The sequence below is a fragment of the Juglans regia genome, chromosome 15 (assembly GCF_001411555.2).
Source record: "Juglans regia cultivar Chandler chromosome 15, Walnut 2.0, whole genome shotgun sequence".
Taxonomy (NCBI): Eukaryota; Viridiplantae; Streptophyta; class Magnoliopsida; order Fagales; family Juglandaceae; genus Juglans; species Juglans regia.
Window position 1 is genome coordinate 4,630,564 of NC_049915.1, and position 27,104 is coordinate 4,657,667.

The 27,104-nt window shown below is 36.8% G+C and overlaps 3 protein-coding genes and 1 pseudogene across 3 annotated transcripts; 3 read left to right on the forward strand and 1 right to left on the reverse strand.

The window, feature by feature from the left end:
* The first annotated feature begins 3,099 nt into the window (after positions 1-3,099).
* On the forward strand, positions 3,100-13,781 carry LOC108990391. The gene is made up of 12 exons (XM_035685869.1): positions 3,100-3,271; positions 4,026-4,095; positions 4,211-4,325; positions 4,818-6,061; positions 6,743-8,235; positions 8,569-8,699; positions 8,818-9,665; positions 11,969-12,081; positions 12,450-12,926; positions 13,007-13,147; positions 13,363-13,477; positions 13,577-13,781. The coding sequence occupies exons 2-9, from the start codon at positions 4,042-4,044 to the stop codon at positions 12,757-12,759; spliced, it is 4,308 nt and encodes a 1,435-aa protein (XP_035541762.1). The 5' UTR covers positions 3,100-3,271; positions 4,026-4,041; the 3' UTR covers positions 12,760-12,926; positions 13,007-13,147; positions 13,363-13,477; positions 13,577-13,781.
* A 719-nt stretch (positions 13,782-14,500) lies between these two features.
* Positions 14,501-15,564, reverse strand: LOC108990353 (probable carbohydrate esterase At4g34215). Its single transcript, XM_018964296.1, has 2 exons — positions 14,962-15,564; positions 14,501-14,665 (listed from the first exon to the last, which is right to left on the reverse strand). The coding sequence occupies exons 1-2, from the start codon at positions 15,562-15,564 to the stop codon at positions 14,501-14,503; spliced, it is 768 nt and encodes a 255-aa protein (XP_018819841.1).
* Positions 15,565-16,916: 1,352 nt separating this feature from the next.
* On the forward strand, positions 16,917-17,955 carry LOC108990354 (probable carbohydrate esterase At4g34215). The gene is made up of 2 exons (XM_018964297.1): positions 16,917-17,462; positions 17,758-17,955. The coding sequence occupies exons 1-2, from the start codon at positions 16,917-16,919 to the stop codon at positions 17,953-17,955; spliced, it is 744 nt and encodes a 247-aa protein (XP_018819842.1).
* Positions 17,956-22,843: 4,888 nt separating this feature from the next.
* LOC108990377 lies at positions 22,844-24,351 on the forward strand (annotated as a pseudogene).
* The last annotated feature ends 2,753 nt before the right edge of the window (positions 24,352-27,104 follow it).

Below are 27,104 nucleotides of genomic sequence, written 5' to 3' on the forward strand. Positions count from 1 at the left end.
AATTTTAGGTCCTCCTATATGGGCCTAACTGGTTCTAAACCAATTATACTTCCGGGCCAGGCAAAACGAAATATATAGAATATGAATGTGCATGCTTAGCCAACTCACCTAGTATGGACAATAACAAGAAGTATCCATCTTCTAAACTACCTCATGCATTTTTAAAGATGTATCTCCCTCTATCCCCCCACATTCCTAACAAGAAGTATATTTTATAACATTTTTGGCCTTCTGTTTTAGAACTCCCAAAATAGAGATGAACTAAAAGGCCATACCTCATGGCCGACGACCCTTATAAAAAGATCCTAAGCAAATTAGTTACCTATATATAAAATAAACCGGCTTATGGATACTCTCAAAGAGCACTTCTTATGATTTAATACATAATGAGTCATTATGTTGCCTATTGTTGGGATATGAGCTTACCATTTGGGATAAGTGTATTTATATGAAAAGAAATTATTTGAAACCTTATACCTTCTACTCAAGAATTCGGACAAATGATTTACGGCTTGATGTGTGGTTAATTATGAGCAGTTTTCGATTCTCTCGATTTTGATGAGAGATTTTCTGTCATACAAACCCAATGTTAGTTATGATAAACAAACGGATTTACCACAACAATAAGTAGACATATTAAATTAGTAGATATATGGTTTAATTTGATAAAATAAAAACTATACCTTAAATGCGTCACTTCCCGACCTCCCACACAACTTAACCCAAACAAGGGGGTCGACCAAGCTAGTCACACCAACCAGCACTTCTTCGTGGCGTCCATATGATAAATATATCTTGTGCAAGTTGCGGTGGAATGCGTTGAAGCGCTTACGCAGTTGCTTGGTCACTGTCAAGCGGTGATTTTCACATTCCCAATCGAACACTAAGTCACCCAACATTTATCCCATCACGTTATTTTGTAAGTGAATACTACGACCGCTTTGGCTCTGCTTTGACTCCAAAAAGTTGGAGTCGGAGTTTTTTTTCTTGAAAAGTCAGACTAACTTCGACTCCGACTCTGCCCTCTGACTCTGCCTCCAATATTGCACATATATTATAAAAAAATATATATATTTATTTTTCTATACTATTTGGCATCATACTGTTTTGAAGGCAAAGTATATTTTATTCCATTAAGGGGAGGTTTGGATAGTGAGTTAAGATGAAAGTTAAAAATTGAATAAAATATAGTTAGAATGTTATTTTTTAATATTATTTTTATTTTGAGATTTGAAATTGTTTATTATATTTTGTGTGTGAATTTGTAAAAGTTGAATGATTAGATAAGATGAATTGAGATAAGCTGGAAAAAAAATTTATATTCAAATCGGGCGTTTTGGCCAATCAGCTCAGTCGGTGATCAAAAACTGTAAAATAATGAAAAGTGGTCATAATTGATAAAGTTTGGTCTTTTTCTTTATTGGTGTCCTTGAATGGATGTTAGGTTGAAATAGAAAAATTTTGATCTTTCATCTGGAGATTGCAGCAATTTTTATAGATGCTGATGAAAATTCATCATAAGTAGAGAGAGTCAAGATTGCATAAATTCTTGATGGTAGTGATATATTTCCATGTACCATAAATTTCTTGGACGTTTATTAAATTACATGGCATTTAATCCTTTTATGTAAATGGTTTCAGAGTCATTTATGGACTCCGGTGGGGAATTTATGGCATGAATGTTTCATTCTTTTGGTTTAAGTTTGTGTTTGATGTATGGTTACTGGTTGGCATAGAGGTAAGCAAGGAATCAATGAACGATTTCTCCTTAAATCCTACATGTGATTATTAGGTAGGAGAATCAAAGTTTTAAATACGGTGTCACACCTGCTGGTATTTATCGTGTCAGGCAGTGATCGGTATAGGAAATGTATATGTTTCATACCGAATCAAATACTAGTCATACTGGTGCGTTTCGATCAATATCGACAAGTTTTCGGTGTACCGGCGATTTTTAGTGTGCTGACCGAAATTTTATATTTTTAGTGTATTTTTACAATTTTCATTCCAATTCTCACATTTGAAAACTATTTTCTTAACTTTTTTTTAATCCCCTTTGCTCGAGGACTAAAAATCAAATCCTTACTCTCATTTTCGTGATGAAGATGAGTGATTATTTTTTGTAATAACTGGATTGAGAACTTAAAAGTATTATTGAGTTTTATAAATTTATGTTTTAACTTTTTAAGACTTACATTGATATTATTTTGAAATATAATTTATACATATATAATTTATTTATCTATATATAGACTATCCCAAAACAGTACCGATATCAAAATTTATGTTTCAGTGCCTTAACCAAAACGGTTAGCAAAACAGTATTCGAAACTTTAAACAGAATAGTTGGCAAAATGTATTTGTTGGATTCGAAAATTATAAATATGATTGTTCGATAATTAAGTTGGCAAAAATGAAAATTAGAGAAAATTTATTATTATTAAAAAGATAATATAATAATCTAACGTATAAATTTCTTTAAATGACAACATCTAAATTTGACATTTTTACTTTGTCTACAGCATTGTTAGTGCTCTCAGTTTCACTTCTCACTCCACGGATTGTAAACCCAAAGTCCTTGCTCCCACTGTTGCTAGCTCGTTGTCGGCTCGCCGTTGGTCACCTCTGGATCTCTACCCCGCCGTGCAGATGCTGTCCATCGACGGATCCCTGTTATGGTTCTCAATGTAAAGTGAAGTAAAAATGTAAAATAGAATGACTGAGGAAATAGAAATGGATGTACTATTATAAAATGGATGTAATCAGGAAAATGAATTAAAGAGAAAATGGTGCGCTGCGTGAGAAAAGTGAAAAGCTTGTGAAGTGTTTGATAAAATGGAAAGATGAACTCAAAAAACTCAAATCGCCACAAGAGTGCTTCGAGGGCCTCCCAACCTCCTTACAAGTTTCCTGATAATTCCAAATGCAAGATCGTTCCATCTCTTCCCCTCCAAATGCATATATCTACTAACAAACTCACTCACACACACAGGACACCGCGTAGTCTTATAAGCAAAACACAGTACTGAGAATTACACATAAAAAGTAAAACGCATAGCATAATAAGCATAACATAAAACTGGAGTAAACGGTGCCGTTTGGAGCTAGCTTTATTCAGTTCTTCATGTCTTCCACATCTCCAGTCTCGTCTTCCACAACCCGAAGTCCCCTCTGTTTCGGTTGTCTTCCTCGTGGTCCATAACACTCCCCCTCGCCTTTTGGTCTCCACTCTCAGTGTCCTTACCCACTGCCCATCGAAGAGTCCATGTCGGTAAGTGCCTCTTTTGCCCATGTCTCTAACTCTTTGTCTGTTAGTTGTTACTGCAAATGCAACGATCTATTCCAAACAGGTGACATGGCAATGAGATTTTTCTTGTTTTCTTCTCAGTTTTATAATGATTTTACACTGATCTAAGCAACTGTGTTTGATGTTCCGTTACCCATGATTTTAATTTTTACAATCACTGATGCTTTTGATGAGATGAACTTGGTGACAGTTTCTTGATGATTTTCCGTTACCCAAAACCCGACTCAGCTCTGACTCCGTTCCGACAAGTCGGAGTCAGAGTCGGAGCGCAGGATGTACATCTCGGAATCGAGGTCGAAAGCCCAATAATTTCAAACCTTGGAAGTTTACAACCCTCGTGGCTGTGGCTAACACGCGCACCAATAGCAAAGCGTGTGACCATTTAGAATTGAACCCTAGTTACTCTTCTGCCTTTCTGTCAGTGCTTGTCGTGCTCTTTAGAGATCTTAGGGTTTAGGGTTTTTGTCTCTTATCATTACGTCATTCAATGGTCATCAACAAATCCATTCCAGCACCATAAAAAACCCAGTAACTCTCTCTCTCTCTCTCTCTCCCCGTTTTCTTGCTGATAAACTTTAGGAAAGAAAATTTACAGAAAACAACATTTCGAAACATTACGCTTCTTTATCACCCACGCTTCTTTATCACCCTATATATTTTGTTAATATATTTTCGTGGCTTTTGGACTTGTTTATTTGTTTGAATTTGTTTCCCAAAGTGGCGAACCTGTAGAGATGGCAGCGGATTTGGCAGTAAAGCTTGAGGCGGAGAATCCCTGCTGTAAAGGGGTATGTTTTTCGCTCATGACTTCGTGTGTGTGTGTGTGTTTTTTTAATGCGGTTTTATTTCATGCTTTTTTGGAAACCTCTTAGTTTTGACCAAAAACAAAATCTTGGCCTTCAGTGGAGGGAGAAATACTCGAATCTTGAAAAGAAGAGGTATGCGCTGCGGCAAGCGGTGAACATCCTTACACCACAGATCGATACATTTCAATCTGAGAATGCCATTCTCAAGAAAGGTTAGTGGGTTAAATTTTGATTTTATTCAGTTGGTTCCAAAGTGGGTTCAATTGTAGATGAGATAATTGGGCTGGTGATAGGTGCTCATGTGTGAAGCCGATTATGGGGTCTACTGAGTACTTTCTTGTTTCATTTGTATGAATAATTTCATGATAGAGTGATATGGCTATGGCATATAAATATTATGGCCTAATATCGCACTCATTCATGTCAAAGACAATGATGTGCGTGTAATAAGAGATATGAAGCGTCTGCACATGCCACTAGGCAAGTGAGTCTTGACATTATATGGTATGAATTTCTAGGATAGAAACAAATAGAAAAAATCAGAAGGACTGGGAGGCCTAAAAGGAAAGAATGAGCAAAATTTTATGAAACAAGTCTTTATGCTTTATACTTTACTTTTTATGCATGTGTGTGTGGGTGCACATTGTATCTTGGTTATTGCATTGCACTTGTCTGCTCCCGTTCGTAATTCTGTGCTTTTGCAGCATTTGAGGAGGAGCAGGCACGAGCAGACAATGAGAAGGAGGGGCGGCTAAAAGAGTCTATAGCTAGAGTATCTTTGGAGAATGAAATCTCTGTTTTGAAATCTGAGATCTCTCAAGTAAAGCAGAAAGCAAGCTTAAATGCTGTGGATAGAGATAAAAAAGTGAGGCTTCTTCAAGATTGCATTTCTGAAAGGGAAAAAGAAATCAATCGGCTCAAGGAGCTTCTTGAGAAAGAGAAAAAAAGGGCAGATACCGAAAGGAAGAATGCTGAGGGTGAGAAAAAGAAAGCTGCAGAAATGTTCAAATCTTTAAAAGCCGAGAAGGATGAAGAAAGAAGGATTGCCAGAACTGGAGCAGAGAAGGCTGAGCAGTACAGGCTTCAGCTGGAGATTTTGAAGAAAGAGGCTGATGAAGCAAAGTCAAAGTTAGCCTCTGAAACAATGAAGTTTGAACGAGCAAACAAAAGACTTGGAGAAGAAAGAAAGAAGGCTCTCAAAGAGAGAAAGCGTGCAGATTTGGAGATGGCCAAAGCAGAGGAGCGAAGGAAGCTTGCAGAAGCTAATGGGAAGAAGGCTGTTGAAGAGAAATGTCATGCTGATAACTTGTATCGGCAGTTGGAAGAGAATAGACAGAGGGTATTTCAAAATTTGGCTTTTCTAGGTGGCCAGACTGATAATAAGTTGAATCCTGAATCTGTTAAAACGAAGAACAGGCTTCAATGCGAGATATTAAACAGAGAAGTGGATGAACACAAATCGGTTTTGGAGCTCTTGAAAGAGTCAAACAAAATGTTTGAGGTTGAAAACCAGAAGGCAATCAAGGAGAAAAAACTTGCAGATTCCGAGATGGCAAAAGCAGAAGAGCAGAAAAATCTTGCAGATGTGAATTGGAAAAAGGCCATGCTAGAAAAATGTCGTGCTGATCGGTTGTCTCAACAGTTACAAGAAAACAAAAAAAATGAACTTCAGCCTTCTAGAAAGTTGGTTGAGAGATCTTCTGTAGCACCAGTTAAAACCATTGCTTCTGAAAATGCAAATGTGAAGCTTTTGAAAAAAGAACTGAAGTTGGAGAAAAAGCAAGCAAAGCATGCCAAAAGAGTGGCCAAGTTGGAAAAAAGTCATAACCACATCCTTCAACAGGAACTTGGTCACTTGAAGCTGGAGTTTGATCAATTTGCAAATCGCTTGGATATACTGAATGAGTCATTAGCACCTAGAGCTGAAGGTATTGATGACCCAGAAAAGGTTAGTTTCCTGTTTCATTAAATAGAAATTTTTATTTTTTATTTGATTTTCGAAGTAATGGTTCTTTCCATGGGAATTATTATTGAAACATAAGAGTACAGATTTTGATGTCTCTTACTTTGATTTGCTAGTGGTTCATTTTTTCTTAGATGCAGGGTTGATGAGAGTTGAACGCAACTATTCATTTGAATGGCTTTCTAGTGTAGTAATCTGGTCAGTAGAGCATAAACTATTAATGGATGGACGGCTTCAGAATTGTTCACAGCTTATACAGCCTAAATATTCTTTGAAAGAATCAGTTCTAAGCCTAAATAAACTGATTTTTTTTTTTGATAAATTTTTACTTATAAAAAAAAGAATCAGTTTATTGAAGTAGCCTGCCTTCTTGTTCCTTTCTCTTCTTGGTAATCAGGAAGTCTTATATCTCATTTATTCAATTAAATAAGTCAATAGTCCCAATTGTGTACACATTTGCCTTCTTTTTAGCTAGAATAATTTAAATGCACTAGCTGTTTGCTGCACAGTTGTGAGCATTTACATTTTATTTCTTATTATTGGCTTGAAAATTTGTTTTCATGTTCCCTACTGCCCTCAAAACATGAACAAGCATCTACTCATGTTTTTTTTTTTAGTGCATCTACTCGTGTTCTTATTTATTGGATGGTTTAATGCGCTTTGCAGAATGTTTCGATTGCATATATGCAAAGGTTAAACATGATGAAGAACCTCTGCAGTTTGGAACCAACTCGGGCACACCTTCAAAGTGAAAATGAACTTGTGAGACCTAGTTGCATGGATATGGATGTCTCATATCCTCTCAGGCAAAGCCTCCAACATCCTGCACAATTGCTACCTATATCTGGAGGAAATTTTGATGAGCCCATTTCAGGTATTAATTCTAAATTGGAGTCTCCGCTTGGATGCTCTAACTCGAAAATGTTACAGACTTCTGCAATAAATTCGAGTATGGCATCTTTTTCTGATGGACAGTTAATGGGCTCACAGGAGAAGGGTGCTCTTTCTGGTACTACATCCACAAAATTAGTTGAAGAGAACTTGAATGCACAACCAACAATATCCAACTTGTCTGGTGAAGTTACTAAATTGAGGTGCTGTGAAAAATCTGCAGTGGTGGGTGAAAATAATGTCAAAATTGCTGATAGCGATGATGTTGGCAGAGGTTGTGATTGTAGTAGGAAGAGAAAGTGGTTACTTGATTCTGCTGAGCCCATTGAATATTTGTATTCCAAGGGTAAGAAGTTGTGTGTGCAGATAGAAGAGAATCTATCTTTGTTGCATGGTATGTTAGACAGACGAATAGGCAGTCCCTTGGAAGAAGTAAGATGTCTGGCTCCTAATCCACAATGCATTCCACATGGCACGCTTGATGGGTTTCACAAAAAGAGCAAGGTATCTCCTGAAGAGGTACATAAGAAGCATTTTTGTGTCGGTGACGAGCAAAAGAAGACAGAAAAATCTGGAACCGAAGTCTTGGAGGATTCAAGCGATCTTGAAACTATGGCAAGTTTTGAGGATGTAGCTGATGGTGAGTACATGAAACTGCTGGACTTGGATGATGCTGCTGACGAGCAACATTACAGGATGGCAGCCAAAAGGCCTGTGTCACCAAGTCTACCTATTATTGACTTTGATAACAGGCAAATATTTGATGTGGATTGTTCTGAAGCTTTAGTAGTGGAATGGACCTATAAAGAGGTATCGACTGAGCACAGCTTTGATGTTATTGATGTTGAAATTGAGTCCAATAAGCTAAAACATACTGCTCTAGGAACTTCCTGTAATCTGTCACTGCATAAGATTGTAGCCCCTGCTGATTCCGTTGCTGTCATTGGGAATGGTTTCTCGACTGTAGAGGCAGGAAATGCTAGGCCTCAGCAGGTCCAGAACTCGGGTCTGGTTGTGGGCATTAGTAATTTGCCTAGATCAAGAGAAGAGGAAGTTGATTTTCCATTTGAAAGTGAATTTGGGTCTGCATGTGACACTGTTCCAAAATACTGTGTCGTGTCTCCCAACATGAGAGATCGTAACGTCATTTCTAAGATATTTAAAACTACCAAAACTTGTATAGCTCGGTGCTGTTTGCTTTCTCAAACGGAGTGGGTGGTGCCAAAGATTCTGCTTGCTCTTATGATGGAAGAAAATATTTTACTTGTGTAAGTGATTCATTGCCATCCAAGTTAATATGATTTTCTTGCTGCTAATAAAACTATACAAGACTCCTTATGGGTGGATGGCATCCATCAATAGTTTTCCTTTTTGCTAACTTCGTAGAATTTATGGGTGCATTTTTGTTCCTCTTTATAAGTGGGGGTTTCTCTAGTATATTATTTCATGCGTATTGTTGTGCCCCTCTATGCTTTGATTAGATTGATTTATTTATAAAAAACTGCATGACTGATCTTTAGTATGGAGGCTTTGAAGTCAGTGAGACAATGAGTTTTTTAAGGTTGGAACTAATTTATTTTCATATCATTGACATGTTTCAGGGAAAAGGTCTGCGTGTTTTTTACATTGGTGCTGCTTAATTTGTCCTCCGCTGCTCCAAGGAAAGTTGGAAACTGCTTGGATACGGATTCCATCCTCTGGTTGGATTCTTTCTCTGGGCACATACGTGCAGGTCTGTTCATTTATTACACATTATATATAATTTCCATAGTTGATACAATTGCTTGATTTGATTGTTTAGATATGTTTACTTGTCATTTTCTTTTTTCTTATCCTTTTCTTTTTGGCAGTGATGTCCGATGTGGAGACAAGAAGCATGCTTGCAGATTTTGATTTCTTGGATGAACTTCTTAGTCTCATTGAGGAATTCCTTATAGACGGAAGAGTTCTGGTGTACACTAATATATCATGTGAGACATTTATCGAATGTGATACAAGAATTAACTTCCTCTTGGATGGTGTGACTATTAGTTTTTCATATGAAGTTCCTTCTGCTGATCAGTTGGTGGCTGGGAGCATTATATTAGCATCAATGTGTGCAGCAATAGACCAGATTGGTTTTATATGTGAGGCATCCTACAACATCTTTCGGAGGCATGCTTGTGATTCTTCATTGGTGCTTAGCATTCTTCATGTTTTTGCTTATCTGTGTGGACAAAAGCTTTTCAGTGCCACGAAGTATGGTTTGATGGTGACTGTCTTCAAATCAATAGTGATGTTACTTGAGGGAGTAAATTTTTCTGATCCTGCTGCTTCTCATTCTTTGTCTGTAAGCGAGGATCAATTTCTTTTCCATCCATGCACCAAATGCCCATTTTCGAAGGATGCTGTTTCTATAGATACTGTGACATCATTGCTCTTGAAATTCATCTGGAATAATGCTGGGTTGGAAACCACAAACTATGATGTGATTAAATCCCTTGATTTGTTGAATTCTGAAGTTCTGTATAACAGTTTTAAATCTGAAGTAAGTTCAAGCCATGAAGGGTTTTATTGTGCCGCCGATGTGAATTTTGATACCTCCTGTTGCTTGGAAAAGTATGAGATGCCCACTACTCAATCACACTCCATTGCTAGTATGCGTCTCTGTCACCTTACTGATGTTCTATCGTTGGTGGAGCTGGTTGCATGCAACATGGTATGGGATTCACTTTCTTATTGTTCCGCTATCTTATCACTCTTTGCTTTGTGTGTTTTAGTTGTGGATCGACCACATATATCTTATTATCTTCTCACCCTGAAATGTGGATTGTCTTAGCAGCTTCCTGTGAGGCTGTTATGTTGGACTAATTTTCTTAGTTTCAAATATATTTACACATGGGCCATTAGGTTTTAAAACTCAACCTGAAATAACTTATAAAAAAAAAAAAAATCAACCTGACATAAAAGAGCTATTTACTTTTATTGTTTAAGAGAAGAATTTCTTGTTTATAAGGAGGTGATGTGCTAGCACCCTTGCTAAGTGGTTATGTTTGACTTGGGCTTGATAATCACATGAAAGGTAATATATATGAACTTTGCTGGTATTAGGTAATCAGATTTAGAGGTCATCAGTGGTATGTGTAGCGCTCATGAAAATTAAATAGGTAAAAATGTGCTTAAAAATAAAAAAACAGTGATTATTTTATTTTGCAAAAAGAGGTGTCTACTTAAAATTAGCTCAATGTGAATGATGTGTGTTGCTGAAACACAATTACTGGATCCTATGCTATAGTGCAGCTCATTGACGTGTAAAGACAAAAATTTAAATATTTAAATCTACCTTTTCCCATCAGCTGAAGCTATTGAGACAAGTGGTGATTCAATGTGTTATCAGAGTAGAGGCCTTGAGTTCGAATCTTGACTCTACACTCTATCCCATTTAGTTAAATATTTCACGTGTTGGAAGAGTCTGGCCCACAAGTGAATATTAGTGTTGAAACAAAAATATAAATAATTAAATGTACTTCTTTCTATTAGTTTAAGTTTTTGGCATAAGTGGTGATCTAACGAAGAGCATAATTATTTTGTATCTGTAAGGTTGAAAATTCTCTTTCTAAATAGGTGAATAACTTTTATATGCCCATTTATTTGGATTGTGCCTTTTGCACTTCTAATGATTTTATAATGCTACAAAAAATTATTTTGTATGTCTTGATGTGTAATCTTAGCTACTGGCCTTGGAAACTTGGTCATTGCGTTTGATGTGGTGGCTTTCCCATGTTGAAGAGTTTGTTTGGGGTTGTGATAGGAGTCTTAAAAAGTGCTTAAATAGCCATAAAAACTCTTTAATGAATTAGGTTGTTTGGGGTGTTACATATTAAGTACTTTTTAATATCAAATAAGCTAAAATGTACTTTTGAAGAAAAGCATCAAAATGATGATTTCCTCAAACATGCATTTCTAGATAATGCAGAACGTAATTCTAATTTTAAGAAAGACTTTCAATGGCCAAAAATACTTACACAACTTTTAGATGACCTTTTCTATGTCATTTATATCTCAAAAAGTATTTTTTTAGGAAAATACTTTAGCCACAAAATGATTATACAAAAATAAACCCACAAACTGATGTAGCTTGATGTAGTATGTTAGATTGTAAAATTACTTTTATTATAAAGTAGATCTAACAAATTTCATAAAATCACATCAATTTATGGGTTTATTTTGAGTAATCTCTTTGCATTTGTAACTGTTCTTTTTTTTTTTATATTGTTTTCAAACAAATGTAACTTGTTTTTAAAGTGCTTTAGGCCTTGTTGGTTTTCACGGCTCCTCTCAATTCATTTCATCTCATTTCATTATTACAACTTTTCCAAATTCCTACACAAAATAAAATAAATAATTCAACTTTTTCAAATTCTAAAACAAAAATAATATTAAAAAAATATATTCTAACAATATTTTATTCAAGTTTTAACTTTAATCTCAACTTATCTGTGAAAACAAACGAGGCCTTAGATATATGGTTACCAAATAATATATAACTTTTTAATAGTAGGGCTTATTACTTAAGCTCTACAACTATAAGCTTTAAACTAAAAGCTATATTATCCTCCACAATCCCAAACATGCACAAATAGTGATGGATATCACTTTTAGTCTTACTATGCAGCATGTTGTCGGTGGATGTTAAAAGTGTGACTTTTGACTACAATGGGACTTATATTTGTGACATGTTGACGAAACTCTCTTATGACCATGATTTAAAATAGACTAGCATTTTCCTTGAAGCAAATAGTGTTTTAGAGAGAATTTGATTACCTTGATGGAAAGTTTCAAAGCATACAAATTATATTGAGAAGAATTTATGTTTGATATCTTATGAATTGATATGAGGTCAATGTAGTTCATGTGTCGAAAGCTAAATTCTTTAGAGACTTAGTTCATGCCTTGAAGATTTTTTCTTGCACAGAGCTGTTCTTCTGATTGTTATCATCTGCCTATTTTGTTTTTTATCAGAGATGGAACTGGACATGCATCAAAATGATTCCTCAGCTGTTGAAAATTTTGGAGTTGTGTGTGTTGGAGGACTTTGCTGCTGCTATTGTTGTTCTCCTTGGACAACTTGGGAGGTAGGTTTATGTTTAATTTACGTTAATTTTTTTTTATGGGTAATTTACTTTAATGTTGGCTGATATTTATGTTTGTGATTTTGGATATTGCTCCACCTTATGCTAAATTGGCAGCCTTGAAGTTCTGCCTTTTGGTTATATTTTTTGTTTGCTCTTTGATTTTTTTTTTTTAATTAAGATTTGAAATAATTATATTGATGGTAAAAAATTATTGATATTTTATTTATCACATAGCAAGAAACAAAACCTTTGGGCATATCTTGATTTCAACCAGCACTGAGACATTGAGCTTCATATTGGGCTGTCAGACTGAGTTTCAATGAGGTACTTCCTTTTATCTAATAATGTAATTCTGATTTTAATTTCAGGCTTGGAGTTGATGCTGGTGGATATGAAGATAAAGGAGTTGAAAATTTGAGATGTAATTTATATACTTTTCTTAATCGTTATACTACCATGAAAGCAGGTCTACACCTTCAAATAGCCACTGCCACTGCTTTGCTTGGGCTTCTTCCTGATGATTTTGATGCACTCATTCAGAGTAATGTGAAGATTCAGGTAACTGCAACTCAGTCTCTTCTTGCTGATTCTATGAGGAAGTGGTTTTCTTTGCTGAGCAAGGAGCAACAGGACTTGTCAGTGCGGCTTTTACAACCAGCTGGTGCAAAACAAAAATAGGAACAGAGAATCTCTACAGAGTTGCGACTGGGTGTTACTGCTTGGGTATTCTTTCCTGAGTTTGAAGTGGGATGTTGTGCAAGTTCTTTTATTCAATTGGAATTGAAGTGAGAAATTTTATCATTCACCATTGGGAGCTAGTGTATCACCAGAAGATGAAGATGCTGGTACTGATTTTGCAAAGGCATTATTTACTTGTTTGCTTAGTTGGTGGAGAAGTTTTTTATTTTTTAGCCACCGTCTACAGATGCATTGTTTTGATGGCATTGAGAGCTAGCATAGACGAAGATTCTGGGACAGATTATGCGTGGCAGCGAGGGCGCTTTTAGTTACTTGTTTGCTCATTTGCTGGAGAAAGTTTTTGATCTTGTTACCCGTTTCCCAATTTGTAAGTTATTTGCGAATAATTGTTTGGAATATCAGTGAAAATTGCGAATAATTGCTTTTGAGTCTTTTACTCCCAAGATCTTTACTACAAGCATTACTTAATAATGTTTCTTTTGGGGCAATTTTTCCGGTCCTCTCACTCTTTTGAGTCTTATACCTTTCTTTTTTGGATAGTTTCTTCATGGTATCTGTAATTATGTTCTCTCCTCAATACAGGTTATAGCTATCTGTTTTACATCATTTGTGGACAAGTTTTTGGTTCTGGCAAACACTTGGTTCTTCCACCATTCTTATGTTGCATTGACACTTCGCCTGATCTCCTTGAATAAGGGTAACTTCTTCCTTGTACTTGTATTTCTTCCAATTGCTTATAAATTTCTTGACCTATGATGATTTGATTAAGCCTTTTGAGTTGTTGGTCCCTTCCTAGGATTGGTCTTCAGCAGCCATATCAGATGATGCACATCCACCAAGATATTTGGAGGCTTAATGGAAACTTTGTAACCCAGCATGGCAAGATATAGTGGCTCTATTGTTTTGTCATTTATATTCTTTCTCAAATTGGTACAAGTTACATTGAAAAGGTCAAAGGGTTACATAGAGGTCTAAAGTAACTTACAAATCTTTTATACTTATTTTATAATTCTATTTTAAGCTAAAATTACGTTATTAAATTAGCACACTTAAATTGTTCACTTATAAAATAAGTTATAAAAGAATATAAATATATCATTATCTTGTATATAATTTACACCATTGATATAATAAGTATTAATTTATAAATAAATTTAATTTAAACTTTATCATAAGGACAAATGATATTTACCGTCTTAGAGTGAATAAATTCTAGTGCACTCTTTAAAAAAAAGTGAATTTTTAAGATTCACAAATCATTTTTTATTAGTAGATCTCTTTTTTTTTTTTTTCCCTCAAAAGAGGTGTGCGAAATTTACACATTGCACCTCGCATGACTAGATCGGTCATTTTGCTAAAAACAGTTACAAGAGTATTGTCAACCGAACCATCAATGGAAAAATGTAAAAATATAATAAAAAAAGAAAAATTTAACTTGTCATCTTTTGCACCACATATTAATATGTGATTTATTATTTTTTTATATCTTTATTTAAATACACATTGATGTGTAAATATGTATATTTAAATATAATGATAAAAATGACATCATGAAAACAATTACCAATCGATGTGAATGCTAGCTTGAGCTCTGAAGATATGAAAATGGCGAGGATACAAAGAGGATGAGAAACAGGGCCGGCTCAATAGGTTCGGGGACCTAAGCAAAAACTTTGATTGAGGGTTTATTTTTTTAAAAGTAAAATTAAATAAATTTATTTTAATTTTTACATTTTTTTATAGCAGAATTTGTATCCAAAAGCAGGTGATATGCTAAAAAGGTTGATCCCTCAGATTCAATGCGCATGACATTTTTCAGGTTTATATTCAGCTGAGCATATCTTCTAAATCTTAGGGACTTTCTTTTTCCAGTAGAAACTACAACCTGCAAAAAACATGTATATTTTTAGAATTTTTATAATGATTAATTTACAAAGATTCATGATGGAACTCTAACCAATTTGTGAAAGGAGAAATGTTTTAGTAAAAATGAGATCTCACAAAAGTAAATTCACAAACTGACGTGACTTGATGTGTCACGTTAAATGGTAAAGTCACTTTATTATAAACTAAATCTAATGTACCATATAAAGTTAAATTAGTTTGTAAGATTATTTGTGAAAGAAACTGTGCATAAAAGAAACTGATTGAACTAAGCAATAAATAAACCCAAAAAAGTACCATAAGAATGGGGAGATCAGGAGTGTCTAGATCGTGTCGAACATTTTTGAAAAACTTCTCCAACCTTCCCATATAGAGCCTAGAGTTCTGCTTACCAGAATCACTTTCTCCTTGATACCAAATTAGTGCATGAATATTACCACCAGAACTTTGCCTCGCAGCTCTTGCTCTATCCACCAGTTGATTGTATAAATTAGTACCCTTTTGCCAGTTCTCTATCTTTGTTCCTCGGCCTATTGCACAAGGGACCAGACCAATCACTCCAAAGTTTGGATGTTTTGCCAATATTTGTTTGGAAAAGGGCATGCCTAGTCCCACCCCGCAGGTTTTCAAATTATCAATTTCCTTATGAAGTGGATCACGAGCTATCTCCCAAGTCTTGTTTAAAGATAGTGTGAGGATGTTGGGAGTGGGAGTGCATTGTGGAGGAACCTTTCCATCCCACTTGAGCAAGTTGGTTTTGGTGTCATTGTAAACGCATCCACGTCTAGCCATGTTGCTTTGTCCTGCTATGAGGAATATGTTTTTGGGTTTGAGCTCTCCGGGCATAACAGACCCAACATGAGTAACAAGTACGAAGAAGATGATGGAAAGAAACATCATTTTTTCTTGTCTTTTAGATATTGCAGTAGTAATAGTTGTGTAGTGATGGAACAGAAGCAGGCCACATTTTATATTTATATGACTTGGAACTCCAATTTTGGTGACGTACAGAGTGTATGATTTGTTTCTAGCCCTCAACTCTCTAACCAAGAAACAAAATAGCTTTCCACCTGATATTCATAACATTAAGAAAGCTTAAATACAATATTTCCTAAAAAATCAAGTACCTAAAAAATTCTTTCAAGTAAAATGAGCTAAACTCTATACTACGTAGTCTCTAAAATATCACTAATCAACTTATGCCACTTGACATATATCTCACAGTTATATTATAATGCTGTCACAACTATATATCAAAGCCATCTGAAAAAAATAGTGAACAAAGATCATGTTTGAAGCTGTAACTAACGTGAAGTACAAGAAACGAGAATGCAAGAGATATGTAATAATGTGCATGATAATAGAGTATGGAAGTAATAATGAATAAATTAGTAGCAACTACCAAAAAGTGCATAGAGAAGAAGGAAAATAAACGGGTAATCAAGTGGCAAGAATATATACGAAGGGCTATATTACGATCTTTTCGTTAGCAAATTATTTTTGTGCACTCTTTTTAGGAAAAAAAAAAAAGTAAATATGAGATTCGTATAAAAAAATATTTTTTAATGTGAATTGATCTATTTTTTTTTCAAATGGCATGCGTGAGCGTGAAATTTGTACATTTTGATTAGGAATATATCTAATATTACTCGAAAAAATTATATAGTATATTGATTTTGGGTAATATAGTCCATGTAAGTACTCTTAGAAGAAAAGAGTCGAAGAAAGTTATATTGATTATAACCTTGGGGTGTGGCTTCCAAACAGCTAATTTTTAATTTAATTTATTGGTTTTATTACGATAATTTCTTTCTGGTTAATTAGCATGCACCTGACAACTGGTATATGGCAATATTCGACCCAATCATATCCAATGTTCACAACTTTCTAAGAGAATGCAGACTTCCATGATATAACAATAATCAAATTTTTTAAGTACAGAAAACTGGTTTGTTTTCTCAGTTATAGAGATGAGGCTAAAAATGAAGTTTAGGTTACTATCTTTTTGGTGGTCGAAAACTCCTGACAGTGAGTGCTTGTTTGTTTTCTTGGTTAGAGAGTTGAGGGCTAAAAACAAATCATACACTCTGTACGCCACCAAAAATGGAGTTCCAAGTCATATAAATATAAGATGCAGCCTGCTTCTCTTCCATCACTGCACAACTATTACTCTTGCAATATCTAAAAGACAAGAAAATAGGATGTTTCTTTCCATTATCTTCTTCGTACTTGTTACTCATGTTGGGTCTGTTATGCCCGGAGAGCTCAAACCCAAAAACATATTCCTCTTAGTAGGAGAAAGCAACATGGCTGGACGTGGAGGCGTTTACCATGACACCAAAACCAATTTGCTCAAGTGGGATGGAAAGGTTCCACCACAATGCACTCCCACTCCCAACATCCTCACACTATCTTTAAACAAGACTTGGGAGATAGCTCGTGATCCTCTTCATAAGGAAATTGATAATTTGAAGACCTGCGGGGTGGGACCAGGCATGCCCTTTTCCAACCAAATATTGGCAAAACATCCAAACTTTGGAGTGATTGGTCTGGTCCCTTGCGCAATAGGAGGAACAAAGATAGAGAACTGGCAAAAGGGTACTCATCTATACAATCAATTGGTGAGTAGAGCAAGAGCTGCAAGGCAAAGTTCTGGTGGTAATATTCGTGCATTGCTTTGGTATCAGGGAGAGAGTGATTGTGGTGAGTGGGACTCTAGGCTCTATTTTGGAAGGTTGGAGAAGTTTATCAATAATATTCGACACGATCTTGACTCGCCTGATCTCCCCATTCTTATGGTACTTTCTTTGGTTTATTTATTGCTTAGTTCAATCAGTTTCTTTTTTGCACAGTTTATTTCTCAAATAATCTTACAAACTGATATGATTTTATATGATACGTTAGATTATTTTATAATAAAGTTGCTTTACCATTTAACGTGCCACATCAAGTTACGTCAGTTTGTGGATTTACTTTTGTGGAATCTCATTTTTACTACAACATTTCTCCTTTCACAAATTGGTTACAGCTCCACCATGCATCTTTGCAAATTAATCATTATAAGAATTCTAAAAATATACATATTTTTTGCAGGTTATAGTTTCTAGTGGACAAGGAAAATTCCTAAAACTTGTAAGATATGCTCAGTTGAGAATAAATTTGAAAAATGTCGTGCATGTCGACTCTATGGGATCAACCTTTTTAGCAGATCACTTGCATTTGGATACAAAGTCTGCTGTTCGCATTGGTCAGAAGCTATCTGAAAGTTTTCTGCACAACTTTTATCACTAGAAGTAATTAAACCTAATTGATCCTTGAAATTCAATAATCTAAATAAATAATGTGTTGTATGGAAGTAATGTTAGATATAGTATTAGGGTATGTAAGAATTGTGCACCCCTTTTAAAAAAGATTAAGGCTCATCATAAAAAAAAATAGAGTACGCGAGATTTATACACTCTAAAACTATATTTAGCATTATTCGTTTGTAATATCTTAAATAACAGTACTGATCAATATACTATTTCCATTATTACTTTCTTTCTATGTTTGTCCTTATGTTGCACGAAATCTTTCAGCATGCTTCTATAATCTTCTATATACCAAATCTTTTGGTTGCACATCAACTTTGTTACGGATTTTTATCATTCTTAATAATACAAGTTGATGAAACATATTTTAAATGATTTCATAAGTCAACCACTAATTAATAAATTGCACTCAAAATGTTATGTAATGGCCGATGTACGTGTTTGAAAATTACAAAATTTTGGATGAAAATTTTCCCGGTGGGGCTCTACTAAGATGCTTGATAGTCTATCCCGTGTTACTTCAAAGTCCATATGTTCATTAATAACTAAAATCTAACGTTATAAAATTAACTTTCAACTCTTTTACGCTTATTTTATTATTCTTTTTTAAATTAAAATTATTTTATCAAATTAATACAATTAAATTGGTCAGTTATAAAATAAATTATAAAAAATTATAAATATATCGTTATGTGTATATAATTTACACCAATGATATAATAATTATTCATTTATAAATAAATTTAATTTTAACTTATATTATAAAAAAAAAATTATATTATACGAGGCTGATTATAAGTAAGCGATAAAGTCCTTGGTATTAGTGGTATATTCTCTTCAAAATTCAAGGTTTAAATTTCAATAGGTGTGAACAATTTTTATGAGCCATTGACTGATTTTTTTTTTTTTAAATTATTGGAAATGTACTTGCCAAAAATATTTCTTTTGAGAAACTGTTTCGGAACATGCTGTGCCAATAAAAAGAAAAAATAAAATAAAAATCTCTTGACAAAATTACTAGATATATATTGTCGACTGAACCATCAAAGGGAAAATGTAAAATTACAATAAAAACAAGAAATAATCTAAAAACAATTACCGATGGATGCGAATGGTATCTTGTGGATTGAGATATTGTACCAGCTTAAGCTCTGAAGATAAGAAAATGGCGGATATTGTACCAGCTTAAGCTCTGAAGATAAGAAAATGGCGAGCACACGAAGAGGATGAGAAAGCCAAATATCACACTAACTGTTGGAGGAGAAAAATAGATATTCTATTTTAGAGGAAAGAGAGGGGAGACTATTTTGAAAATTTCTCTAACTGATCTACTTCTCAAGTGGTTTACTTTGTGCTAATGCATACATGGGTATTTATAGGCTTGTAGATTCACCTAGCATTTACTCTACTACATGAACTTCCCAAGTACATGAATACCCAAGTATATGAATACCCCCAAGTGCATGAATTCCCAAATACAGGAATTACTTCTTTCAAGATCAACCTTCACTCTAGTTCATGAATCTTCCAAAAGACAACTCTTCATCTAACATTTACTAAATTATATAAGTTTATTATTCAACACCCGCCTTGTTAAAAGTATCATACTTGAGAGGCTTCGTAAAAATATCTACAACTTGATCAAGGGTCTTCACAAATTTGACTTATACTTCGTTCTTGACAATGCATTCTCGATGAAAATGAAACTTGTATAAATATGCTTGGTTCTATCATGAAAGATCGGATTTTTCGCCAATTTAAGTGCCGACTTGTTATCAACAAAAATATCTATGGCTTCCTCTTGTGGCATGAGTTGCTCCTTCAATAATCTCCTCAGCCAAATTGCATGACAAACACGAGAGAAATAATCATCAATAGAAATCCTCCACTTGACATCCATTTGATAAATCCTCCACTTCTTTTGAACTGCAAGAGAAATAATCATCTGGATCGTCTCTGATCGTGCAATGGGAGCAAAGACTTCTCCATAATCAATATCGGGACGTTGGCTATATCCCTTGGCCACCAATCTAGCCTTGAATCTTTCTACTTCTCCCTTGGCATTCTTCTTTACTTTGAAAACCCGCTTCACACCAATGAGCTTTTGTCCCTCTGGTAAAGTCGCCAATTCCTAAGTATCTTTCTTCTTGATTGATTTTATCTCCTTCCTCATCCATGGCAATTCTCCACTTTTCTCTTGTACAGCTTCTTCAAAACCTATTGGTTCACAATCGGCAAAGTGACAAAAAAGAGATAAATCATCACTTAAATTCTCCATTACCTCATAAAGATCTTGGAGACTTCTCATTCGGGATTGTCTTTCACTAGAACTTCCTTCATAAGAAGATGATGAATGAGTACTAAGAATTGTTGGTGATTGAGGAGGTGTCGTGAGTTCTTATGCATCATTTCCTTGATCTTCATCTTTAGAGAAGGGAAAGAAATCATATCTTTCATTTTCTTGATCACCATGAACCTTCTTCTTCAAATTTCACATTTCTACTAACGATCATCTTCTCAGTGCTTGGATTATAAAGCTTGTAGCCTTTGGATCTTTGATCATAGCCGATGTGCTTCTTGCTTTTATCATCAAGCTTGGATTCGGGCACATGCACATAGCCAATACTCCAAAAAACTCACAAATGAGAAATACTTGGCTTTCTTCCACTCCATGCTTTTTGGGGAGTTGAGTTATCTATACTTCTTGTAGGACAATGGTTTGATAAGTAAACAACACAATCAATCGCTTCCGCCCAAAACTCTTTAGGCATCATCTTCGTTTTTAACATGCTTCGAGCCATATTGAGAATCGTTATGTTTTTTCTTTCAACCATCCCGTTTTGTTGAGATGATCTCGGAACCGTCAAAGCTTGATGAATCCCATGTGCTTCACAAAACTCATTAAATTCATTAGATGTAAACTCACCCCTTCTATCTGATCTCAAAGCCTTAATCTCATAGCCACTTTGCTTTTCAACAAGTGTTTTGAATTTTTTAAAAGCATCAAACACTACACATTTTTCTTTCAAAAAATATACCCACGTTTTTCTACTGAAGCCATCAATAAAAAGGAGGAAATATCGATTTTTACCAAATGAAGAAGGCTTGATCGGTCCACAAACATCGGTATGAACAAGTCGGAGCGGCTCATTTGCTCTTGTAATTGATTCTTTTGGAAAGCTCTTCCGAAATTGTTAGCCAACAAGACACCCTTCGCAAAGTTGATCGGATTGATCAATGGGCGGTGAGCCTTTCACCATCTTCTTTTGAGCCAACAACTTCAATCCACCAAAATTCACATGCCCAAGCCTTAAATGCCAAAGCCAAGACGTATCTTTCACACAAGCTTTGAGGCACTTAGCCACATCCGTTTGAATATCAAACAAAAATATCATGTTGCTTGTCATGGACACTTAAGCAATCAAATTCTTCTTCTCATCTCTTAGAAAAAGACTACGATTTTCATTTCAATTTCATAGTCTTTTTCCAAGAGTTGCACCAAACTCAAAATGTTGCTTTTCATACTTGGAACGTAATAAACATTTGACATAAATCGATGACTCCCATTTTCAACCGAATCAGAATCGTACCTTTCCCTTTAATGGGAACTTTTGAAAAATCTCCAAAACTGATATTCCCGCTCATCTATTCGTCAAGCTCCACAAACTTACTTTTGTCTCCCCACATATGATTGCTTGTAGCATTATCGAGATACCACAAATTCGATTTGCTAGTTTCTTCTCCTTTGTAGGCTAGTAGCAAAGTGGGCTCCACTTCCTCATTTTCAATGTGATTCGCCTTCTCTTCAGCATTGTTAGGAGAACTCCAGCACTCCGAAGCATAGTGGCCATACTTTTGACATTTGAAGCATTTCATTTTGGACTTGTCATATTGTTGCCCATTCTGCCTTGAGTAATTTCCTCTATCACGACCTCTTGAGGATTGACCTCTCTCTTCATGGTTGGCGTTTTGATTGTTTTGTTTGCCTCATCCTCATCCTCATCCTTTTCTTCCACTTCCTTGTCCACGTCATCTTCCTCGTTGACTTTTGTCATGCTCTCCTTCCTTCTATTTTACAAATAGAGTTGTGGAAAGATCCTGCTCAATAGGTTCTACCTTCTTTTTCTTGAGTCTCTCTTCATGAGCTTGAAGAGATCCCATGAGTTGATCAACCGTCATGATCTCCAAGTCTTTCGACTCTTCAATAACCACCACAATATAATCGAACTTTGAATGCAACGAGCGAAGAATTTTCTCAACCATCCGGACATCCTCCAGCTTTTCTCCATATCTCCTCATTTGATTCACAATGGCCAAAAATTTTGAAAAATAATTCACAATTGTCTCAGATTATTGCATACGAAGGACTTCGAACTCACCTTGTAGTGTTTGGAGCCGCATCTTCTTCACTTTATCAACTCCTTGATAGGAGTTTTGCAAGATCTCCCATGCTTGCTTGGAAGTAGTGGCATTAGCCACTTTATTGGACATTGCTTCATCCAAACATTGATGGATGAGCGTAAGAGCTTGTTGGTCCTTCTTCTGCAACCTTTGCAGAACCTCCTTTTGATCAAGACTCAACGAAGCTTCATCTCTAGGCTCCTCATAGCTTTTCACTATGATCTCCCGTGCATCTTGAGATCCAAGCAATGCCTTCATTCGAATGCACCAATTCTCATAATTCTCCTATGTCAAATGCGAAATTGCACCGGAAACGTCAAGTTGGCCATCTTCAGGATCTAGAAAATTGTGGCTCTAATGCCAGTTCGTTGGAGGAGAAAAACAGATATTCTATTCTAGAGGAAAGAGATGAGAGATTATTTTGAAAATTTCTCTAACTAAATTAATACTTCTCAAGTGGCTTACTTTGTGTCAATGCATACATGGGTATTTATAAGCTTGTAGATTCACCTAGTATTTACTCTAATACATGAACTTCCCTAGTACATGAATACCCAAGTACATGAATACCCCAAATACATGAATCCCCAAATACATGAATTATTTCTTTCAAGATGAATCCTCACTCTAGTTCATGAATCTTCCAAAAGACAACTCTTCATCTAACATTTACTAAATTAAGTTTATTATTCAACACTGATTTCTTTGTCTTTCTCTAACGGAGGGCAGAGGAAGAGCATATAATGAACCATGAGTCTTCTCATCACGGCAATGGACAATCTCCCTTCACTTTTCCTCCACAGACCTACCTTCCCTTCATCCCAACCTCCCTTCCTTCGCTTCCCCATCGTCTCAATACATTCTTCCTCCCAATCTATAGCCCCACGTCTGTCGAGAACGGGATGCTTCGCCTCCAACGGGGTCGTATCCTCGGCAGCCTCAGAAATTGACATGGTCAAGAATAGGCATGGGGTTTATACGCCAAAGCAGAAGAAGGTTGTGGTTCTGTTGGACCTCAATAACAAGCCCCCGCGGGGTCCACCGTACCAGCAGCCATGGCGCTGAAGCAGGTGGCCCAAAGGTTGGGCTATGTGATTGACATCTCGGCCTACGCCAACCGCCACACCTTCATCCATTTGCCCCAGTGGGTACTCGAGCAACGGCAGCAGCGCAAGCAGTTGGACGTTTTGGGACGCAAGGGTCTGGCTCTCCCGTCTGAACCCTATATCTATGGTGTCTACGGCCGCAAGTGTAAGACCAATCTCGACCTCGAGAAGCACTTCAAGTAGCTTTACGAGCGGTAGAGCAAGAAGAAGTAGAACCGGATGAGGTCGCTGAAGGGAAAGAAGCGACAGCATTACAAGGATAGATTCGTGTCCGGGAATCACAAGTACAACGAGGCGGATTGGTAATTGATTACGCCGAAGCTTGGGTACGGGTTGGCATCAGAGCTGAGTTGCACCAGAGTGTTTGTAAAGACAGTGGAAGACAAACCTCAGGCGGCGGATTGGGCGGTGAATAGGCAAATGCAACACTCGATGAGCTGAGGGCTTGATTGGTTATTTCTAGTATCGGACGATTCGGATTTCTCAGAGATGTTGAGGAGGGCAAGGGACGTGAATTTGGGGACGATGGTGGGGGGGCATTAGGACAGGGCATTAGGTAGGCATGTGGGCTTGTGGGTCCCGTGGATTCAAGTGGAGAATGGGGAGGTGTCAGAGGAGGAGTTGGTGCCTAAGAGTCAAAGGAGGAGGGATGAGGATGAGTTGTTCTCTGTTACTAGTTTGGATGACAATGTTGCTAATGAAAGCCATTTTCTGGACGATGTAGTGGACGAACTTGTTGCAGCGAGGACCAACATTAATGGTGTAAAGATTTCTGCTTTTTCTGAAGTGGAAGAGGAGGCAGAGAGACTGAGAGGGTCGATGGGAACCAGAGGAAGAGAACCTGGAGAATTTTTTGTGGGATGGTGAAGATGAGGAGGATGAGTATTACTAATATAGAAATTGTTGGTTTGAGTTATACGAAGTATTTATGTGCCATTTAATTCTTTTATGGAACCAGTATGTTTTAGCTACAGTGCGGGGTAGCCCTCGCCCTGCCCCCTGCTCCCCCTTGGCAGGGGTGGGGTTTTCACCCCTACACCCCACCCCCGCATCCCAAGGGGATGAACATGCCTCTCCAAGACTACCGAAGATTTTATTCACGTTTAGACTTTTAAACGAAAACATATTCAAACTAGTACGTACCAGTACTTCAGTTAAATTAACGTTTGAATATGAAACATTTATTTCGATAATTATTTGTATGACATCATTTAAAGTAAATTAATGTTTGGATGTTTGTATGACATCATTCCAAACGTTTACTTGACATTCTTCATCAAACATATACTTGACATTTGAACGTTAAATTCTACGAACTTCTTAGTTTTTGTTCAAATGTTAAATTAACATAGCATTTAAAAGTTTATTATTAATTTATGATATTCTTAGAAGATATTCTCTGGTAAGTCTCCAAGCTGCACGTTGCATGCATGGGCACCGTATCTAACATCGACACAATGTCGACCCAAGTAAGTCTTGTCCCCCCAATGGTTAAATCCTCCAAATGGGTTAGTTTGCATGGTTGATAGAAGATGATTCACAACAGGAGTCCCTTAGTACATACAAAACCTAGTACTCCTAAGCCAGAGGGGCCACGTCTTGCTCTAGTAGCAAACAGTAATTATAAGTGCCCTGAATGATAGGATATCAGTATGTCAATATGTGAAATGATTTGTACAAACTCTAAATAAACAAGTTTTGTGTGAACCTTTGTTAAAAAAATGGACCCCGACCACTTTGAAAAAATCTAAAAAAATTATTATTTATTAGTGAGACACTTTTTTTACAAAAAACTTGCACAAAATTTGTTTATTTAGGGCTTATACCTAGTATTACTCAGTCAATATAGATAACCAGCCTTGACTTGTATCGAATTCTCGCAAAGAGGATGCTCAAACTATGAGTGAATTGATGTAATTAATCAACATTTGTGTTAATGCATGAAAAATCGTACAATAGCCTGGAAAGGGAGAAAGTCATTCCCGGCTAGCTAAGATGATTTGGGCCTCGATCGATGTGGTCTGGAGCTCCTAACAGTGATCCAATACAGCCGTACGGTGTTGGTGCGCACATTCATAGCGGTGTATAGAAAACAAAAGCAAGGGAAGTAAAAGATTGAGACATAGAGATTTACTTAGTTCGGCATGATGCCTACGTCCACGTTCATTTGGGGAGAAAAACTTCATTATAATATGCTTGTTTATACTCTCTCATAGCCTCTCATTTCTCAATGTACAATAGAGATCTTGAATGTATTTGTTGGAGAACACTCCCTTGCTGGAGCTCCCCCTTCTAGAGGTTGAAAAAAAAGTCAAAGTAGAAGCCCCATTCGAGTCGTTTGGCCTCTTGCTTTTATCTGACCCTATTTATGCGTGTGCCTCAAAAGTGGTGAGGGATGTTTGATTTGCATGTCTGATCGTCTCTCCCTTTCCTACTTTCTCCTGACACCCCTGGCTCCTGATACCCTTAACCCCTTGTACCTTCTTGTTCCTTCTCCCTCTATTATTTTGTCTCCTAGTGGTGCCCTAGTGGGCAGGGCCTAGTCTATTTTACCCCCATACAATTGCCTGCGATTCTTAATGGTAATTTCCTCCAAAAAGAATACCTTAAGAATCTTCAGAGGTAAAATATGCGGTCGAACTGATCCGCCCCAGTCCGTAGAGAAATAAATTCCAGGAGCTAGTCCCTGTTCATCCGTTCCTCTCGTATTAAGCAATAAAGATTTCTGGGTGCGGGAGATGGGCTCGACCACGTGAAGTGCTATCAAGGAGCTCGTCTTGGCGAGGTAAGCGGGAGATAGGCTCGATCGCATGTAGTGTGAGAGCGGGGCTCGGCTATGGCGGGAGATGAACTCAACTACATGGGGTGTGAGCACATGACTCGACTTAGCAAGATAAGGGGAAGAAGGACACATCCCACGTAAAGTGCGAGCATGTAGCTCGGCTATGGTGGAAGATGCACTCGACTGCATAAGATTGAAGTGTAGAGCTCGGACATGGCAAGAGATGTACTCGACCAAGTAAGATGCGAGCGCGGAGCTCGGCTGTGGCGGGAGGTGTACTCGACCACGTAAGATGCGAGCTTGGAGCTCGGTTGTGGTGGGAGGTGTACTCGACTGTGTAAGATAGGAGCTCGAAGCTCGGACGTGGCGAGAGATGTACTTGACTGCATAAGATGCCAGCGCGAAGCTCGGCTGTGGCAGGAAGTGTGCTCGACTACATAAGATGCGACCGCGAAGTTCGACTGTGGCGGGAGGTGTGCTTGAACGTATAATGTGCGTAGTCTAGTAGTGCGTCCAAATGTATGCCTATCAGTTTTTGGAAAGTGTACGTTTGCCCGATGTTTTTGTTTTCAATTTTGTTAGTGTTGGAGTTTTGTATGAAGTAACCCATGCAAATCGGTTAGAGGGCCTGTGAACCCCTGGGCCCACCTTAGGCGGTTACTGAGCCTGTTGGCTTGTTCTCGAAGATAACCTGCACAAGACGATTGTGGAGCTCAGAGGCTTGTTAACTCTGAAGGCTCATTCCCGGAGCTAACCCACTGGCAGTAGTTATGGCTGGAGTGTGACACTTAGCGTGAGTCTAGGCACTCGTATCAGCGCGAAGGTTGGCAAGTCTAGGGA

Bases quoted from the DNA above. Each gene is read 5' to 3' on its own strand.
- LOC108990391 (XM_035685869.1), top strand. From the start codon at position 4,042: ATGGCAGCGGATTTGGCAGTAAAGCTTGAGGCGGAGAATCCCTGCTGT. The intron at 4,096-4,210 runs GTATGTTTTTCG...CTTGGCCTTCAG, and splicing joins AGAATCCCTGCTGTAAAGGG to TGGAGGGAGAAATACTCGAA. The intron at 8,236-8,568 runs GTAAGTGATTCA...GACATGTTTCAG, and splicing joins GAAGAAAATATTTTACTTGT to GGAAAAGGTCTGCGTGTTTT.
- LOC108990354 (XM_018964297.1), top strand. From the start codon at position 16,917: ATGCCCGGAGAGCTCAAACCCAAAAACATATTCCTCTTAGTAGGAGAA. The intron at 17,463-17,757 runs GTACTTTCTTTG...TATTTTTTGCAG, and splicing joins CTGATCTCCCCATTCTTATG to GTTATAGTTTCTAGTGGACA.
- LOC108990353 (XM_018964296.1), bottom strand. From the start codon at position 15,564: ATGATGTTTCTTTCCATCATCTTCTTCGTACTTGTTACTCATGTTGGG. The intron at 14,666-14,961 runs GTACTTTTTTGG...TGTTTTTTGCAG, and splicing joins CTGATCTCCCCATTCTTATG to GTTGTAGTTTCTACTGGAAA.